General features: G+C 39.3%; 1 protein-coding gene across 4 annotated transcripts in view; it reads right to left on the bottom strand.

The window, feature by feature from the left end:
• Positions 1–4453: 4453 nt before the first annotated feature.
• LOC140740030 (AP-3 complex subunit sigma-1) overlaps positions 4454–21631 on the bottom strand; it is a 104152-nt gene continuing 86974 nt past the window's right edge. For 2 of the 4 annotated variants that reach the window (XM_073068843.1, XM_073068868.1), the window contains one exon: positions 4454–5819. In XM_073068843.1, coding sequence (XP_072924944.1) covers positions 5691–5819 — 129 coding nt within the window. In that variant the 3' untranslated portion in view covers positions 4454–5690. Of the gene's footprint in view, positions 5820–12147; positions 12207–13514; positions 13587–21631 lie in introns of those variants that run through there. The other 2 variants (XM_073068860.1, XM_073068852.1) reach the window with 2 other exon arrangements.

The following is a 21631-nucleotide window of genomic DNA, read 5'->3' as shown; positions in this document are numbered from 1 at the left end:
ATATTGAAAAATAAATGTGCTAGGTTTTCTAAAATTAACTCCTTCTACCTTGGGCCATGAAGTTATCAATCACCCCTATAATTGTAAAAGCAAAAGATGGGGCATACAACAAAACAAAAAATTAGTGCAAAGACAGAGGATTGGGAAGTTTATACAAACCTACTGAGAGCAACTAAAAAAAAATCATTACAAGGGAAAAGGTGAAATATGAAAGCAAGCTGGCATATAATATCAAAGAGGATAGTAAAAGTGTTTTCAAGTATGTTTAAAAAAAAAAGAAATGAGATTAGATATAGGACCACTAGAAAATGAGGCAGGAGAAATAATAACTGGGGTCAAGGAGATGGCTAATGAACTAATTGAGTTTTTTGCATTAGTCTTCACTGTGGAAGACACTAGCAGTATGCCTGGTATTGTAGTGTGACAAGAAAGAGAAGCAGGTGTAGTTACTGTTACAAGAGAGAAGGTGCTCAAAAAGCTGAGACCTAAAGGTACATATGTCAACCAGACCAGAGGAACTGCACCCTAGAGTTCTGAAAGAGGTAGAGATTGTGGTGGCATTAGAAATGACCTTCCAAAAATCATTGGACTCTGGCATGGTGCCAGAGGATTGGAAAATTGCAAATGTCTCCACTTTTTCAGAAAGGATGAAGGCAGCAGAAGGGGAAATTATTGACCAGTTAGCCTGACCTCAGTGGTTGGGAAGATGTTGGAGTCAATTGTTAAAGATGAAGTGGTGGAGTACTTGGTGACACAGGACAAGATAGTACAAAGTCGGCATGGTTTCCTTCAGGGAAAATCCTTCCTGATGAACCTGTTGGAATTCTTTGAGATTTTTAGTATGATAGATAAAGGGGATGCAGTGGATGTTGTATATTTGGACTTTCAAAAGGCCTTTGACAAGGTGCCACACATGAGGCTGCTTTCTAAGTTAAGAGCCCATGGTATTACAGGAGAGTTACTAACATGATTAGAGCATTGGCTGATTGGTAGGAGGCAGCGAGTGGGAATAAAAGGATCTTTTTCTGGTTGGCTGCCAGTGACTAGTGGTGTTCCGCAGGAGTCTGTTGGGACCACTTCTTTTTATGCTGTATTTAAATGATTCAGATGATGGAATAGATGCCTTTGTTGCCAAGTTTGCAGATGGTACAAAAATTGGTGGAAGGACGGGTAGTGTTGAGGAAACAGGTAGGATGCAGAAGGACTTAGACAGAGTGGGAGAATGGGCAAGAAACTAGCAAATGATGTTGGAAAATGCATGGTGATGCACTTTGGTAGTAGAAATAAATATGTGGATTATTCTCTGAACATGGAGAAAATCCAGGAATCTGTGATGCAGAGGGACTTGGGAGTCCTTGTGCAGAACACCCTGAAGGTTAACTTGCAAGTTGAGTTGGTGCTCAGGAAGAAAAATGCCATGTTAGTATTCATTTTGAGATGCCTAGAATACAAGAGCAACAATGTGATGCTGAAGCTTTGTAAGGCACTGGTGAGGCCTCACCTTGCATATTGTGAACAACTTTGGGCCCCTCATCTTAGAAAAGGTGTGCTGGCATTGGGAGAGAGTCCAGAGGATGTTCACAACGAATGAACGGTTATCATACGAGGAATGTTTGATAGCTCTGGATCTGTACCCACTGGAATTCAGAAAGATGGGGTAGGGGGGAATCTCGTTTCAAATGTTGAAAGGCCTAGACAGATAGATGTGGAAAGGATGTTTCCCATGATGGGAGAGTCTAGGAAAAGAGGGCACAGCCTCAGGATAGAGGGGCGCCCTTTCAAAACAGATGTGGAGAAATTTCTTTAGTCAGAGGGTGGTGAATTTGTGGAATTTGTTGCCACGTGCAGCTGTGGAGGCCAGGTTGTTGGGTGTATTTAAGGCAGAAATTGATAGGTTCTTGATTGGACATGGCATCAGAAGTTACAGGGAGAAGGCTGGGAACTGGGGTTGAGGAGCAGATTTAAAAAAAAATCTTGATTGAATGGCAGAGCAGACTCGATTGGTCGGATGGCCTAATTCTGCTCCTATGTCTTAAGGTCTTATGAAAGAAGCTGTTTTTGAAGGAGCAATTCAGAAACAGCTTCCACTCTGCCATACCATTCCTAAATGGAGATTGGTATTAATGAACACTACCTCACTTTTTTAAAAACATACATTACTTCTGGTTTTTCACTATTTTAATCTATTCTATATATACACACACTGTAATTAATTTATTTTTAAATTTTTCTCTGTCTATATAATTATGTAACAACCATGCACTCAATGTAAGATGAAAGAGCTGTTTGTGGACTTCAGGAAGGGTAAAACAAAGGAACACATTTGAATCTTCATAGAGGGACCAGAAGTGGAGAGAGTGAGCAGTTTCAAGTTCCTGGGTGTCAAGATTTTTTAAGGACCTAACCTGGTCCCAACATATTGATACAGCTATAAGAAAGGCCAGAGAGCGACTATATTTCATTAGGAGTTTGAAGAGATTTGGTATATACGAAATACACTCAAAAACTTCTGTAGATGTACCGTGGAGAGCATTCTAACAAGCTGCATCACTGTCTGATATGGGGGGGGGGGGGGGCTACTGCACAGGACTGAAAGAAGCTGCGGAGGGTTGTAAATTTAGTCGGCTCCATCTTGGACACTAGCCTACAAAGTACCCAGGACATCTTCAAGGAGCAGTGTCTCAGAAAGGTAGCATCTATGATCAAGGATCTCCAGCACTCAGGGCATGTCCTTTTCTCACTTTTACCATCAGGCAGGAATTACAGAAACCTGAAGGCACACACTCAGCGATTCAGGAACAGCTTCTTCCCCTCTGCCATCTGATTCCTAAATGGACATGGAACCCTTGGACACTACCTCGCTTTTTTAAATACAATTTGTTTTTTTGCATGATTTTTAATCTATTCAATATACATATACTGTAATAGATTTTCTTCTATATCATGTATTGCATTGAACTGCTGCTGCTAAGTTAACATATGTCACAACACATGTTGGTGAAAATAAACCTGATTCTGAGGTGTACTGTAACTAGGCAAGCACAGGAATTCTGGGTTTTATAAATTTAGGCACAGGATACAAAACTAGGGATATCTTGTTGAACTATTATAACAAGGTTGCCCTTTGGCTGTTGTTATTCACAGAGAGGTATCAGAAATTGATGAGACGAGAAGCTAGACTGGACTGCCAACACAGATGCCTTGTGCAGGAAGGCACAGAGTCGACTGTACTTCCTTAGAAGGTTGGCGTCATTCAATGTCTGTAGTGAGATGCTGAAGATGTTCTATAGGTCAGTTGTGGAGAGCGGCCTCTTCTTTGTGGTGGCGTGTTGGGGAGGAAGCATTAAGAAGAGGGACGCCTCACGTCTTAATAAGCTGGTAAGGAAGGCGGGCTCTGTCGTGGGCAAAGTACTGGAGAGTTTAACATCGGTAGCTGAGCGAAGGGCGCTGAGTAGGCTACGGTCAATTATGGAAAACTCTGAACATCCTCTACATAGCACCATCCAGAGACAGAGAAGCAGTTTCAGCGACAGGTTACTATCGATGCAATGCTCCTCAGACAGGATGAAGAGGTCAATACTCCCCAATGCCATTAGGCTGTACAATTCAACCGCCAGGACTTAAGAACTTTTTAAAAGCTATTATTAATGCTTTTTGAGATAGTGATTTAGATGCATATCATATTTTTTACTGAGTTAAGTATTGTATGTAATTAGTTTTGCTACAACAAGTGTATGGGACATTGGAAAAAAAAAGTTGAATTTCCCCATGGGGATGAATAAAGTATCTATCTATCTATCTATCTTGCCAATCCAACCTATCCAGACATGCTTCAAGTGTTCTGTGGTAAATGGAGTGGAAATGCTGGGAAGGCTCTAGTGGTGAAAATATCCACCTGGCCTTTGTCTCACACTTGAGTAACATTATATGTTGGGTCAGCTCCAACTGACTCTCCAACAAATTTACAAGTGTTGGCAATCCTCAAAGTGCACAAGTGCAGGCTGTGTGCCTGTTTATGATGGCTTGTTTACCTGGCTATTTAACTACCTTTGAGATTCAGGACTGCATAATGCAAATAAATTAATGCCTCCTCTTCTCCATGTGTTGCCTGCCATACCATGTGATAAAACCAGTTTCTGATAAAATGTTGCCTTCTGGGCTGTAAAGAACACTAAGTTCCTAACTACTCTGCCTTAACTGAGCACATAAATACTGAAGCAAGTACAACACAAATTAATTGTTAGTGTAGTATTTAAAGCTTTGTGTACCTGGAATCAGGCAAATTAAAAGGGTCAACTCCTATGCTGCATTATTTAACCAGCTACATATTTCAGACTTATAACCCATGTCTACGAGTTCCTTTTTGCTTGTAAGGTTTAGGCATTTCACTAATATGCAGATGCACCCATAGAGTGTGAAGAGTATTAATGATTTTGATTGCAAAGCATCAAAGCAAAAGTAAACATAACTTTATTAACAATGTAACAAATAAGGTGATACAGTTATAAGCTATTTATGTTGTGCAATGTCAATGCATTCACGACTTTGTATGTATTCGCCTGCAATGAAACTTAAAACAAAATTAACATTCTTTTCAGGTTGTAAGTATGTTATTTTTCAAAACATTTCAAGTTGTTGTATATAGGCACCATAGCCACCCACCAATCTTTAAATTCCATCCAGGTAGACTTCCCTTGAATAATTCCTTTTTGGCTCAACAGATACCTTATTTCTCTCCTTCACCACTGAAAGTTTTTTTTTTGAATGTCTGTCAATAACTTCAAGTAAACTTCGGTCATAGATGTAATTGTAACTAATGAATATTTCACAATTGTTCTTTAAGTATTTATATAAGTAATGCATAGGGTTAACATTGTGCTTAACGGGCTAGCATTTTTATTATAAAAATTAAACAACTTTTAGAAACTATAGGTAACACCTACAAGTCTAAAAGGCGCAAATATTGTTCGTAAACCAGTATGCATTTGTATTAAGATGAGATTTATCCCTTCAATCCCAGGCACGCCAAGCTGAAAAAGCCCTAATCGGACTTGCATTTTAAAATTCAAACTCCATGTTGACTTTGTCCTTAACGTTGTCTAACAATGTCTGCATTGAATATAAATTCATGTAAAGTTATCAGGAATATGCAGACAACAAAAAACTGCAAATGACATGTTTGCTGAAGCTGGCCCTGAATGGAAAGGATGGCAAAACCTTCACATTTGAAGATCTGTTATAACTTTTTTTTAAAACTATAATACTGCAAGTGGGAACCTAATGAAAATTTTCATCAGCTCCACTGTACAACAGATCTGAATAAATACAAATATTCCCAAAATAGTCAGAATGTTCTTTTACATTTATATGGAAATCACCAGATATACAAAGAATAGTTTGATAGCACAGATCGTACCAAATCACTGTTACTTAAATAATCTTAAATAGCAGCCAGCACACAATTAAAAGTCACTTCATAGAGCACTGGAATGTCAATGTAAATGAAACAATACACAGGAAACTAGATTTAAACATATATCAAGCACAACAAAATGTTTATATTTTACTGGTGCAACTTAGAATACAATATCCCAATGTTTCTGATACTACTTAGACATTTTATTTGGTAGACAGTTGCATGGTAAACCTTTATTAGAAAATATTCCAAACTGGAAGCTGAGGATATTTTCTCATTTAAACGACGGCAGGTTTGGCACTTTAATGCTGATGTCTCCAATGTTAATATTTCGAGGAATTTCAGGAAGGTTCATATTCTTTACTGCTGATACAGCCCTGGCTGGAGCTCCTGCAAAACCAGCCTAAACAAGATGCAATATATATAAAAACATAATTAGTAGAAAAATACTCAAGAGCACAAAACTGGTATTCAGAAATACATTCATGAAAGGTGGTCTGAAAAGTTAAGCTGTTTTTCATTGTTCATTATGTGTAACAAATAAATGCATGCTTTTAACACAATTTTATTGTTGGTAACAAATATTTCCCTCAGCATTTATAGAATATTCTGCGCACCACAGACCACTAGCAGCCATTTGATTGTGCATGGAGGCAGTGAGAAATGAAAAGTTGAGCACTGCCCATCGGGACATTCTGCTCACTACAGATCACAGGTTAATTAGGCACTAGGCAAGGGCCAATAAACAGTAATTGGGTTTAAGCAGAGTGGCTACTGTGTGAGTGGGCCAGTGTTAGGGTTGGGGATCCTGAGGTTTTGGCTCAGAGGTTTCAGAGAAGAGGTGCAGATGTTCTAGGTAGATTCTTCAGGTAGCTTTCTTTCCTCCATTCCTTCTTTTTTATTACACAGTTGGAGCAGTGGGAATGCCAAGCATGAAAGAGGAATGCACTTGTGCGGGATGTGTGAACACAGGGAGACCTCCAGTGTCCTTGACTATACCTATAAGAAGTGCATCCAGCTGCAGTTTCCTACAGATCATAGTAGGGAACTGGAGCTGGATGAACTCTGGATCATTCAGGAGGCTGAGGGGTTGACTGACAGGCAAAACAGCCAGGCAGTTACACCCAAGGTGCAAGACAGAGGTAATTGGGTCAGCGTCAGAAAGGGAAAAGGGGATAGGCAGCAAGTGCAGGATAGCCCTGTGGGGTCATTCCCCTCAATAACAAGTGGACAACTTTGGATACTGTGGTGGGCGGGAGAAGGGGTGGAATGAGCTTGCAGTGGAAAGCCACAACAGTCAGATATCTGGCACCGAGTATGGTTCTGCAACTTGGAAGGGAAGGGAGTAAAAGAGGTGAGCTGTACCATTAGGGAATAGAGAAGAGGTTCTGTGGACAATAACAAGATTCCCAGATGGTATGTTACCTCCCAAGTGCTAGGGTTAGTGACCTCCCGGACTGAGTCTATAGTATTCTTTAGTGGGAGGGTGAGCAACCAGAGGCTATGTTCCATGTCAGTACCAATGACAAAGACAGAAGGGGTGACGAAATACTGAGGTTAGGGAGTAGGTGCTAAGTTAAAGGACAGGACCTCAAAGGTTGTGACCTCAGGATTGCTACCTGTGCCACATACTAGTGAAGCCAGAAATAGGTAGATAATACAGTTTAACGCATGGTAAAGAGATGGAGGGCTTTAGATTTTTGGATCATTGGGCTCCTTTCCAGGGAAGGTGGGAGCTGTACAGACAGGATGGTTTGCATCTGAATGGCAAGGGAATTAATATCCTTGGAGGAAGGTTTACTAGTGCTGCTCTGGGATTTAAAGTAGAGTTAGAGAGGGATGGGGAGCTAATGGAGTGCCTGTGGGGAAAGATGTTGTTAAACCTATTTATAAAGACTGAGCATGGTGGGAATAATACATGTTCTGTGCTGTGTCTATTTCAATACAAAGAGAATTGCGGGTTAGGTAGATTAGATCAGAGCAATGATCAGAATATGGAAATATAACATTGTAGCCATCAGTGAGACGAGGGGCAGGACTGACAACTCAATGTTCTGGGGTATAGTTGTTTTAGACGTTTTTTATATTTATTGAGATACTGTGTGGAACAGGCCCTTTAGGCCCTTAGAGCCGCACCTTACCATGCAGCATTCCCCAATTTAACTCTAGCCTAGTCACGTGATAGAGTGGGACAGATTATAGGGGGAAGGAGTGGCATTGCTAATCAGGGAAAATGTCACAGCAGCACTCAGACAGGACAGAATGGAGAACTCATTTACTGAGGCTATACGAGTAGAATTGAGGAATAAGAAAGGGGTGACCACACTAATGAAATTATATTACAGATTATCCGACATTCTGTGAGATTTAGAAGAGCGGGTTTGTAGAGAGGTTGCAGACTGTTGCAAGAAACATAAGGTTGTGAAAGTAGGTGATTTTAACTTGTGATGAAAAGTCTTAAAACTAGAATAAAGCTATTTGGCCCACCATGTCTGTTTTCCCATTTCATCATTATTATCCCCCCAACCCCAATCTCCTGCGTTTTCCCCCCCATAACCTTTGGCACTGAATTGGAAAGAACGGGTACAGGCTGAATCGAGGTGGTGGGGTCCAGGCCCCAGAACATATTGAGATTACTGAAGTCAATGTCTGGACAAGTTTTCGGTGACAAGCCAAATTGAAAAGGTCAGGGTGTCGAGACATGCGAGGAGGGTTGGGATGGTTCAGCTCACAGCTCCATGAAACTTACCCAGCTCTGTGCTGAACTAAGGGTCTATGGACAGACTCTTTGTGGACTTCAGTTCAGAATGCTATTAGCTTGTGTTTATTATTTGCCTGATTTGTTTTCTTTCTCTGCACATTAGGTGTTTGACCGTCCTCTTTTTAAAAACATGTTTCTTAGTTTGTGCATGCCTGTTAGGAGACGAATCTCAAGGTTGCATAAATGTATACATACTTTGATAATAAATGTACTTTGAACACCCACATACAAACTGCGACAGTGAAAGGGCTGATTGGGTTAGAGATTGTCAAATGTGTTCAGCAATGTTTCCTTAATCAATATGTATATCCCAACTATAGAGACTGCAATACTGGATCCCCAATTAGGGAATGGAACAGGCAGGTGACTGAAGTGTGAGCAGATGATCACTCTGGATCTAGTGATCATAATTTCATCAGTTTCAAGATAATTATGGAGAAGGATAGGGCTGAAATTTTGAGATTCTAAATTGGATAGAGGCCAATTTTCATTGTTTCAGAAAGGATCTGGATTGAGACAGGTTGTTTTCTGGAAAAGGCATTCTTGGTAAGTGAAAAGACTTCAAAAGTAAAATTTTGAGAGTATGGTGTTTGTATGTTCCTGCCAGAATAAAAAGCAAGACTAACAGGCTTGGGCATCTTTGGCTTTAGAGAGATATTGAAGACCTGGTTGAGGAGGAGCTGCCTAACAGGCATAGGCAGCAAGGAACAAATAAAATACTTGAGGAGTATAAGAAATGCAAGAGTATACTTAAGAGGGAAATCAGAAGGCATGAGGTTGTTCCAGCAGACCAGATGAAGGAGAATTCCAAGGGCATAGATATATTAAAAGCAAAAGAACAGCAAGAGACAAAATAGTTTCTCTTTTTGGTGGACTGAATTCAATGCAAGCAGTCACTGTTTGGCTGAGGCAACATGAGGTTTAAAAAGAGTTTGGGGCCTTTCAAGACTATTCTGCGGGTTACAACCATAAAGATCTCTTAGGTACTTGGCAAAGGCCAACCAAAAAAAAGCAAGGGGTAAGCAGAATTGGCTATTGTTGGAGGGAGCAGTGTTAGTATAGGCAGTGTTACAGTGACTAGGCTTTGGCACAAGGCTTGGGTGAGAACAAGCAGAAGCTCGAATTAAGTTTCTAGCAACTGTGTTTTCCCTCTTTTTTTGTCTATTAATACATAGCTAGTGCTGCGAGAATGGATCCAGGGTTAGTGGTATGTTCTTTGAGTGGGTTGTGGGAACTCTGCGAGATCCCCAGCCTCCCTGATAACTACCTCTGTACAAAGAGCATCCAGCTGCAGCCCCTTAAGAGATCGTATTAAAGAACTGGAGCTGCAGGCGATGACCTCCAGCTGATACAGGAGAATGAGTGACAGATAGGGAGGTAGTTACCCCTAAGGTGTAGGGGACAGGCAGCTGGGTGATTGTCAGGACAGGGAAAAGGAACAGGCAGCCAGTGAAGAGTACCCCTGTGGTCGTCCCACTCAACATGGTTATTGTGGAAGTGGCAGGGACCAGAGGAAGCCACAGTGACTGAATCTCTGGCACTGAGTGTGCCCCTGTGGTTCATAATGCAAGGGGGAGAAGAGGAGTAGTGATAGGGCATTCTATAGTTAGAGGTGCAAACAAATCTGTTCACTGAGTTTTACTCTCGCTTTGTGCATTTTGTTCAATCTGCCCTTCACCCTCTCCCTGTCTTTCACCTATTATCTATCAGCTTTTCTTACACCCCTCCCTTGTACTGCTATGCAATCTTCTCCTTTGGCCTTGTTACAGGGTCTGGACCTGATATGTTGGCATACATGTTTTGTCCCCACTGGTGCTACTAGACCTGTTCAGATGAGATCTTGGTTTAATGCTTTATTCAAAAGGTGCCAACCAAGAATGCAGCACTCCTTTAGAATTACACAGATCTATCAACTTAGTTTCAGTGCTCTGGAATGGGAATTAAAAGTTTTCAAAATACATTAGGCAAGATTTCTAACAATTAATGTTGACATTTTTACAACAAAAATGGATGTACTCTTCCTCAGCACTAGGCAAATGCCAGTGGTTTTATTAAATATTTCTGGTGCATTTTGGGACCTGTTAATGCTAACCTTGGTAGCAACTTCTGTCAGGGCTAACCCAATCTCTCAGCATAATCATGATTTATGGAAACAATGCATGTAGATCTTTATTGTTCCTTCATGGTTTCCATTAGGTTTTTCAGGGACCATTCTATCCATTTATGTTGTTCAGTAATAAACCAGTTTTTCAGTAAGCTTGGTCATTTCAGACAATCAGTCCAACCATTAGTTTATCAAAGATAAAACTCGTTTGGATCAATGCAACTGGAGATGGCCATAACTCGCTTAACCAATAAAAGCCCAACAGATTAAAAAAAACAGAAATTATTCGCAGGATATACATTATTTTACACAGGGGGAGGAGGATCTTTAATGATCTCAAAGTCAATTTTGCTGTACTTTCCTCCATTTCATTACAGTCTCAAACAAAATCTAGAGAATGACTGTAACCTCCAATTACTGTTTCACTTGCAACATCTAGGTGATTCCAGAAGTGGACAGATCATTCATTTTCACCACAACAATTACAACCCAAGTCAGTTATTTTTACATAATGACATTTTACATTTTTACTCAATACTTCTAAAATGCCTTTGAAAATGACAAATAATCAGCCAGCAATAGGAAAACATCAATTTATCGGACAGAATTTATTGATAAGTCACTCAATTCTGAACATTAATCTACTTTCTCAGATGTTTTGTATACGCTCAGCATTGCTGTGCTTTTAGCTTAAAACAATTGAGGATTTATATTAAAGCATTCATGTCCACCTTGGGAAAACATCCCATTATTCAACAGAAATTGAGGAAAGCAAAACAAAGTGATACACATCCTATATTAAAGGCAAATATAATATTATTTACTCACAATGCATACAGGAAGTATAAAAGATTTTGCACATATACCCATCCAACAATATTATCAGGTCATGCATCTTTAATAAAGAATAATTACTGGTCAAGCTCATGCAGTTCAAGCAAAGGAATCATCAATGGCTTTAACACAAACTAGAAATTCATCTGTAAGAGATCAGCTAACATTTTGATAAATAAAACATAGAATTAGTATTTTGGATATAGCAAATTTAAAAATATTAAAGCATGTAGAAAAATGGCAGGCTGAGCATTAGAGAACACCAGAAATTTGAGAATGTAGAGGGATGAAATTATTTTGTTAGAGACTTTATATATATATATATATATTAATGTTCCAAAATAAAAATTTCATTAGCGATTAGTAACAACGGCACAGATGGAAAAGTGACAAAAAATGTTAAACACAAAGAATTTAAGAAATCAAATAAAAATGATACTACAATTTTATTACAAATTACTACAGAAGAGTTGCACATAAAGTGCAGAGAAATTTTAATGGGTTCCAAAGGAACTTCTACATACAACTTGAAAAATAAAGCAACATGAAGGATTAACAATCAAGATTTCAGATAAACATCCTTGCATGAGAACTCATGAATGCAGCATTTTGTTATATAATTTGGTTTAGTCAAAATTACAGATGAGTAGATAAGCACTGTAGACGTGCTTGGTAAGTTAAACCAAGCCGCTTCTTTAAATCTTTTCATAGAACAACCTTTAAATATGGATGAAAATTATAATGGTCATGATTCACGTTCCCCGTCTGACGTTACACTCTACATGCATGCAATTACTAGAAAGAGAAAACAAAATGAAGTCTACAAGTAGGAGAACAAAATGAAGAGAAACTTATAGGAAGCATTAAGTTAACAATTTGACATCTAAACCTCATAAAATCCCTACCAGGAGGTGTAGAATAACAAGTTTCCCATGGTTCCCATACATGACCCACAACTATGATGACATCATTTTGCTTTCCATTTGTGAACAACAAGAGGAATTATGGTGGGCCATTTAAAGGCAGCAGTACCTGAGAGATTATAGTAACAGTATCTATCTGTCCTGTCTGGGAGATTGAAAGATAAAAGTCTGTAAGAGAGAAGAATGGAAATTGCTAGAAAAGTCATCAGTCTTGGAAAGTGGAAAATCATTTCAAGACCATTATGGGAAAAGAAATGTACTTTTTAATGTTATACACAAATAATGGAGCATGAATTGTGTCAGTACAATACAAGACCATTTTCCCCCTCCCAATCATTCAAAAAAAGCATTGACACGTGCTTGGCCATGGTTTCACAGCCAGTTGCCCCAGGACTTGACCCACAAAACATTTATATTTTATGTGAAACAGAAAGCAACAGTTGGCCATACATTATGAAACAAATTACAGCAAAGTTCAATTTTGTTTTCCTGATGTTCACACGAACATTTGAGCTGAGTCACTAAACTGCAACCAGGAATGCAAAATTCCATATTCTTTCTCATTCAACTCAGGAAAAACAAAGTCAATTGCGAGAGAAGGAAACAAGTCAAATAAGAGAACCAATCCCTGATGATCAAACCTGGAATGTTTCTGGTCTGTATGACACATTAACAATAATCATTGGTGATTGCTCAGGAATATCTACTAACCCCGTTCAGCAGAGAGAACCTGAAATCTCTTACAATTTATCTCCCATTAACATCTGATAAGAAATTTTACATTTTGAATGCTCATCAGTATGCAGTAGTTGAACAAGTCACCTAGGAATATCCTAACATGCATACAGAACACAAGATGATTTGTATGAGAATGCAAGTAAGTATAGCAGTGGTAACATGCCAGATTTCAAATTACAATTTTGTAATTCTCTTTAATAGTTAAACCTTGATAATTTAAAATGGTTGATTTCCACCCCAAATCAATTACACTGATATGTAATTTCAATAGCCCACCACTTACAGTTGGCTTATAGGAAGAACAGCAATATTCCTACAGGGACAAACTATGTCCAAGTGTTCCAATCAATTTGAACTGACAGGTGATTTCAACTCTATGGTAAGCATCAAAAGGACAGTCCTCAACCTTGCAACTCCCCAAAAGCAGGATGTGTGTATTACAAATAGGGATAATGCAAGAAAACAGAATCAAGACAGTAGTTCAGCTATCTAGTGAAGCAGGATCGAGGAGTATGATGACCTACTTCTACTCATTTTTATAATCTCATGTTTTTTTCTAATGGTAAACTCGCTGTGTGAATGTCAAAGTAAACAAAACAAAAGGTAATAATTTCAACAGTAAATGTCACCAAGTGGAAATCATGAACTCCTAGACATAATAAATAATTGATTGCAAGACAAGATGATATGACATAGTATAATCCATGAAAAAAACTGATTGAATGATAATAATTCATACCTGTGGTATATTTCTGACCATTAAGACAGGAACTCCCCTCTGAGTTGAAGGCCAAATGCCACTAAAATGAACTTTACAAAGCACTGCTGTCAAGCTAACAGTCTTAAAAACATTTTAATCATGTCACTTATAAAGCACAGGGCTTTAAATCATTCACATACATCTGTATGCAAATCCTAAATTGTTGCAAGTACACATATAAACAATTTCTGCAAAAGTCACATGAATAAAATTAAAGTGATCAATTTACACAGAGCATTACTAAGACTAAGCAGGATAAATCCATTGTTGCTAACTACCCAACCAGCAACTCTCAATCAATGTTAAAGTGAATGAAGGCATTGTATACAATGCTGTCAAGTGGCACTTACTCACCAATAACCAGCCACCAATGCCTAGTTTGCATTTTGTCAGGTTTGCTAAACTCCAAACCTTCTCACAACTTTGGTCCAAAATTGGACCAACAAGCAGGAATTCCAGAGGAGAGATGGAAGTGCACTTGACACCAAGGCAGCTATGATTATGTGTGGCATCAAGGAACTTTGGCACAATTAAAACCAATGGAAATCAGTACAGAAACTGAGTTTTCATACATGGTTTGAACTGTATATTGTGCAAAGAAGATGGTTGTGACTGAAGACGGCTGATTCTGGAATTTGGAGCAAACAGCAAATTGCTGGAGTATGATTGTGCTTGTTGGAACTCATTCATCCCAGACCTCGGGCTTCCTCTGCAGAGTCTTAGGCTCAGCCACCATCAGCTATGTCATCAACGGCCTGCCTTCCATCACAAGGTAGAAAGTGAGAATATTTTGTTGATTATTGCACTTCATTCAATTCTATTCACAACTCCGCATCAAATGAAACAGTCTTTGCCTGCATCCAGTAAGAGGTTCCATTTTGACCTGTTAAGTGATAAGTAGCATTTGTACCATAAAAGAGCCAGTCAAAGACCATCTCCAGTGAGGAGAACTACCTATCATTCTCCCAAGTAACCTGTGTCACAGTTTTCATCATTCAATCTTCTTAGTGGTGTAGTTCATGTGTTTGAGTGGTATATTCAAGTAGTCCAGATGCACAGTTACTATGTTTTAGTGATAGAGGGAATTAATGTTTTGAATTGTAGATGGGAAGTCAACCAACAGGCAGCTATGTCCTGAATGGTGTTGAATTTATTGAATATGGTTTTAGAGTTTCAACCATTCAGACAAGTGAAGAATAATTCCATCATTCTTCTGACTTGTGCCTCAGATACTGGACATTAGGAGCCAGGTCACTTTCAACAGGGTAGCCAGCCTCTGACCTGCCCTTGTAGCTGCCACGTTTATCTGACTAGTCCAGTTGAATTTATTATCAATGGTATAATCGTCTATGGCATGGATAATAGGATAATGCCCATTGAATGTCAAAGGCAGGCACATGAAAACTGGACCAACAAGTTCCCTAAAGTCCCACATCATCTGGATTTGGGAATATAATCACCATGCTTTCACCGTCACTAATTCTGAATGCTGGAGATCTCTAACCAACAAGCACTGTGGGAGTAATTTCAACAGAAGAAATGCAATGTTTTAAGTCAACAGCACAACATGATCTTCTTCAGGGCAATTAGAGATTGGCAATAAATTCTGGCTTTACCGGTGCTGCTGATAGACTGAAAAAAATTATTAATAAAAATAAGATTCTTAAGGTCTTGTACTTGGCTTCGAAATTTGAGCTGCAAGCCAAGCTTAATTATGTGTACTGGAACCATGTGTAATTGTTTTCACTATTAAGTCAAAATGTAATGTTACTTTCTAAGACTCAATATTATTGGATATTATAGAGTTATACAACATGGAAACAAGCTCTTATGCCCATTGTGTTTGTGCTCACCATCAAGTATGCATCTAAATTAATCTCATTAACCACTACTTGTCTGAATAGTTAAAGTGCTGTGAGAGTATCTGCCTCTATTACCCCATCAGGCAAGATTTCAGCTTGTTCTTTGGATGGGGTAAAGACTTACTTAAATCTCCTCTAAATCGTCTACCTCTTACCTGTCCATGTACTCTTCTGGGTTGAAAGGATTGGAGTTAGGATGCTATGATTCACCATAAACTGTTATATTTAATTCATAATGCAACAGGGCAAACACAAAGTGGGGTTGAGAATGCTGTGGGAAAGGATGGGGCAGGAAATATTCGCTGGATAGGTGGATGGCCAATTTGGGAGATGATTCTGGCTCCTTTCTGCTGGATTTTGTGTGCATGAACTTGTAGTTCTTAACACCATTCCAAATTATATTTTTTTAATTTATTGAGATAAAACACAGAATAGGCCATTCCAGCCCATCAATCAACATTGCCCAGCAATTCCCCAGTTTAATCTTGGCCTAATCACACAACAATTTACAATGACCAGTTAACCTACAAACCAGCGCATCTATGGACTGTGGGAGGAAACGGAGCATGCAGAGGAATCCAAGCAGTCACAGCGAGAACGTATCGACTCCTTACAGGCAGCAGCGGGAATTGAATCCAGGTCGCCTGCACTGTAAAGCCTGTGCTAACCACTATACTACCGTGTCTCTACAAGATCACCCTTCCCCATTCTACTTTACTCCAAGGAAAGCAGTCCCAGCCTCTCCAATCTCTTATAACTTTTGCTCCCCAGTCCCAGTCCACTGTTAAAGCTGTGAAATATTGTCACCAATAAAAAGTAAGATGAATTTCAGGAGGTGTAGCTCCATATCTTCTGTGAGGGGGTAGGATGCACTGGTCCGAAATGTCCAAAAATTCACCTATTTGGTGGGCTTCAAAATATCATGGTGTTATTGAGGGACAGAAGGAAGCTACTTAGTTCATCAAAGATGTGTTAACTGCCAGCTACAGGAATCTTACAAGCTCCATTTTCCTAAAGCCCAACAAAGTATTTCCAATCCCCTCTCAGAAGCTCTGGTTGATTCCATCCCTTCCACCCCTGCCAGTATTGAGTTCCTGATCATAACTACTACCCGAGTCAAAAGGTTTTTTCAAAGTTCAAAGTAATCATCAAAGTACACATATCTCCACATTACCCTGATACTTTTAGCCCAGGATTTTCAATCAGTGACCCCTGATCCTTGAAGCACTCATTAACAGGAACAGCTCCCCGTCTCTACCCTATCCAAACCAGTCACAATCTTGTACACCTCTATCAAATGCTCTCTCGACCATTTCTGTACCAAGTAGGTTTGTCTTGTCCAGACTTGCCATCTATATTCAGAGGCCCATTTTTAAACTGAGATTCACTCCAGCTTCTAGGCAGCCACTCTCTATTGTTCCAGCCTTTTTTTTGCCAAGTTTACCTCAGATGGTTTGCATTGATATGCCCGCAGAGTAACATGTACAGTTGTATTGGAACACTTGCTTTGTGGAGTTTAACCTCCTGCATAATTGCTTACTACTTTTGAAATGAAGACGACTGAATTTTCTTTCCATTCATTGCTAGACGTGGTGCAGCTTAATGGACTAATTGTCAAAAGAAGCAGAAATATACTAACAGACAGCAATAGCACTGATAATGGAGCCCCATTGGACAGAAGTATAGGCAATAATGATTCTTTTTAATTTAGTTAAGTGTTAAGTGAATGCTGTTAGCAAGGCCAACACTTATTGTCCAACCCTCATTGAGAAGATAGTGGTGTGCTGTAATCACTGCAGTCCTTCTGGGATAGATGCCCTGACAGCAAGGTAGATAATCTTCCTCCACTTTGAGTACACAGAAGCTAGGGTTTTCCCATGGGAATGCTGCACCTTTTCAACATGGTTTTCAGAACTACTGTGAATCATTTCTCTCTAGTTGATAATCACTTACCGTGGGGGAACTCCAAATATCTATTTCAGGTGTTTGGTGTAGGGTATAGAAACAGCATTACCTGTTCATGAGGGCAATTGAATATAATTGATGCTGAGGGGGGTGGAGCTGAGAGACGTCACTGATACTCATTCATTTATACTGCTGGAAGATTTTGTGGAGATGTTGCTGGTAGCTCCTTGAATTGTACTGCATCAGATTTAATGTGAGAATGTAGCAAGCACGTATATGGCTGACTGATCGCACATGCATCAGTTGGGCCTCCTATGAGTGGAAGGCTTTCTCCTTTGGCGTGCATTTTCATGTTTTTCATCTTGGTAGGCCTGGTTTGTTGCCCCTGCACTGTAAGTTGCCCCACATATACCATGGCTAACATGACTCAGTAAAAATGTTTCATCCTAATACTCTGTCGTTGTTCTTGCTATGTATACATAACATTCCTCATTTAGCACTTTTTTTAAAAAAAGGAACATACTCTACAAGAACAGTGTTGTTATACAAATGGATTTTGAATTCCAGGTTTGTAGCTTTCTGAAAGTGGCTGCACATGTTAATAGGGCAGTAAAGAAACAGCGGCATTATTGCCTTTACTGAGGCACGGAGTTCAAAAGTCAGGAAATTACATTATATCTTTATATTTAAAAAATCTCTGGTTAGGCCACATCTGGAGCATTGCATTCATTTCTGTTTGCCCATCATAGGAAGGATATTTGGGCTTTGGAGAGGGTGCAGAAGAGTTTTACCAGCATGTTCCATGTCTTAGAGGGCATGTCCTAACTTGGGTTGTTTACTCTGGAGTGGTGGAGGGACAATGGGACACCTGACAGAAGTTTATAAGGTTATAAGTAGCATAGATTAGAGCAGATAGCTGGCATCTTTTTACCCAAGATCAAAATGTCTAATACTAGACGGCATGCATTTCAGATGACAGGTGGTAAATTCAAAGGAGATGTGTGGAGCAAGTTTACATCCCACATAAATATTGGTGGGGACACAGGATACACTGCCAGTCGTGGTAGTGGTAGTAAATACAATAGAGTTGTTTAAGAGAATCTTAGATAGGCTTATGAATTAGGCACTTAATTATAAGATTAATTAGTCAGCACAACATTGAGGGTGAAAAGGCATGTCCCCATGCTGCATTGATCTATGTTTTAAATAATGGGTTGTATACCTCCCATTTGTTTAAGGAATACACAATGGACTTTGGACTTTGCTGATGTATCAGTTGATTTTTGATTTGTTACGTATCCGTGACACGTGACAGTGGTACTCTTGTCATGTGACTGGGGTTGAAGCTATACTGGACTTGAGGTAATGGTCTTGTGATGGTGGAGTGACGTCATTTTCCCGCCAATAGAGATCATGTGACAGGTTTTTTACAGGGTATAAGAGGAGGACCCCTCACTGTGGGGTGGGGCAGTTCGTGGCTGGATTTGCCATGTGGACTTCATGCCACTGCGTGATTTAATGTGATGACGCAGTTTAGTTGAAAGATGAAGTTTTATCTAATGCCTAAAGTTTAAAAGGTCACTGCCAGCAGTTTCTTTACAATACTGCTAGTTAAGAATCAATGGAGAGTGAAGATCGGAGTTCGGGAGTTAAAGATCGAGGAGAATCGATTTTCGACGGTGAAACGGGTTCGACCTTGTGTGATCCTCATTCGGAAGGATTTCGTTGACTATTCTCGTGTTAATCTCTGCGGGATAGCAGAAGATTGAGGACAGTGTGATAAAGGAAAGGTCAGTGCCTTTAAGCCGTTACATTTCATAAAATTCTTCATGGGAAGAGTTCGACTTTGGAGACTGAAGAAAACCGATGTGAAAGAGAATTTAAATCGTCTTAAAAAGTCTCTCCTTTTAAATGGATTGAGCATTTTGAACTTTTGGCAATACCACTTTAAAGAACTGTTTTTGCAACATCGCTTTAAGAACTGTTTGAGCTGCATCGCTTTAAGAACTGTTTAAGCTGCCGCACAGCAGCTGATTTCCGGTTACGTTAGTGTTTGTTTACTTTTGGGGGGTTGTTTTCAGTGTTTAATAAACGTGTTATTTGTTATTAAAACCCTTGCCTAACTCACATATATTTATTGTTGCCTGAATACGTAACATAATTATGGGGGCTCGTCCGGGATTGGATCGTTTGAGTTTATATGCTTGTTAGTTTTTGAATCGGTGTTTTGGAAACGGGGAATACTCGATTCTTTTGTTTGATTGGCTTGTGAGTGGTATTCGGCAACGATGAATATTGATGAGTTTCTGGCTTCGCCAGGCACGGAGTTGTTAGCGAAGGCGAAAAAAACTGAGGTGTCTGAGATAGCTAGTAGATTGCAACTTAAAGGTATTTTGACGACTACGTCAAAGGCTGTAATACAGAGAAAAATCGCATCACACTTTGTGGGTTCGGGTGATTTTGATGAATCGATTTTGGAATTGTTTCCAATAAGTAATATGGAGATGCAGTTGCAAATTGAACAAATGAAGTTGGAACAAAGTAAAGCAGAATTGGAGTGTTGTAAATTGGAAGCTGAACAGAAAAAGAGGGAGTTTGATTATGCAATGGAGGAATTAAGGTCTGGGAATCAGTCTTCTGGTTCTAGAAAGCCGTTTGTTGCTAGTAAATTAACTTGGTCCCTCCATTTAGTGAAACAGAAGTGGAAAGATATTTTCAACATTTTGAAACTATTGCTCGGATGTCAGAGTGGCCGAGAGATAAATGGTCAGTGTTGTTACAGAGTGTAATTAAAGGCAAAGCACAACAAGTTTACACAGCTTTAACTGCTGCGCAAGCATTAGGTTATGATATTGTAAAAATGCATATTCTCAAAGCGTACAAATTAGTCCCAGAAGCTTATAGGGAAAGATTCAGAAGTTTGAAGAAGTCTGTGGAAAAGACTTAAGTGGAATTTGCCTACGATAAAGCTGTGTGTTTTGAGAGATGGGTTTCTTCTAAAAATGTAAATGGGGACTATGATACATTGAAAGAGCTGATTTTAATGGAGGAATTTAAAAGAAGCATTCCTGTTGAAGTAAGGACCTACTTAAATGAGAGGGATACTGATAAATTGCAGGACTGTGCTAGATTAGCTGATGAGTATGTTTTAATCCATAAGAATAAATTTCCTCAGGGCAGAATTTTTAAGAGGAAAAATAATATGGAGACTCAAGGTAAATCAGAAATTAAATCAGAGGTTAATGAGAAAGGTAAGGAGGACGGAAAACCTGTGAAGGAAAGACAGTCTGGTCTTATTTGTAACTATTGTAAGAAGCCTGGCCATGTAATAGCTAACTGTTTCAAATTGAAAAAGAAAGAGAAGGAAGCAGTTCCAGATGCTTGTGTGCAACATACTGAAGCACCTGTAAAATTACAGGGTTTGGTAAACACAAATGAGGCTTTGTTAGAGTCTGACCAAGTTAGAAAGGGATATGATCATTTTATAACTGAAGGGTTTGTATCCTTGAAAGAAGGATCTACTCTGGTGCCAATAAAAATCCTTAGGGATACTGGAGCTTCTCAATCACTGATGTTAGACAGTGTATTGAAGTTTAATGAGGAGTCTGATACTGGTGAGGTAAATTACATAAGAGGTGTTGGGAGTGATTTTATGCCTGTACATTTACATAAAGTAAATTTAAAGTCAGGGTTAGTTACAGGATTTGTTAAAGTAGGATTACAGCATAGCTTACCTGTGAAGGGTATTTCTTTATTGTTAGGTAATGACTTGGCCGGTAGACAAGTTTTTCCTGAAGTGCATTTGACAATGGAGTCAGAGGAGCCAGGGATGAATTCTAACACAGGTTCTTCCTGTGTTGTGACTAGAGCTATGGCTAAAAAGATTGATGTGGAGAATGAGGTTGTTACTCATGACTGTTCAACTCAGGATTCGAGTTTTGAGGATGTGTCAGAGACTTTCTTACCTTCGTTGTTTGAACAAGATTCTGGGAGTAAGTCTGACTATGAAGATTTATCTCTGTCTCGGAAGGAGATGATAGCAGAGCAGAATAGAGACCCTGAGATTATAAAATTAAGGGAACAAGCTTTACTAGATAGTGAAATTAAGAAGGTGTCAGTAGGATATTACTTGGAAAAAGGAGTGTTGATGAGGAAGTGGAGGTCACCTACAATTCCTGCAAGTGAGGAATGGAATGTTGTTTACCAGGTAGTTGTCCCTAAAGTTTATCGAAATGAGATTTTGACTTTAGCTCATAGTGTGCCTTTAGGTGGACATCAAGGGGTAAGGAAAACTGTGGACAAGATTTTAAAACATTTTTACTGGCCTG

This window comes from Hemitrygon akajei, chromosome 2 (assembly GCF_048418815.1).
Source record: "Hemitrygon akajei chromosome 2, sHemAka1.3, whole genome shotgun sequence".
Lineage (NCBI taxonomy): Eukaryota > Metazoa > Chordata > Chondrichthyes > Myliobatiformes > Dasyatidae > Hemitrygon > Hemitrygon akajei.
The sequence above is the reverse complement of the archived record's forward strand: the minus strand, read 5'-3'. Positions and strand labels throughout refer to the sequence as shown.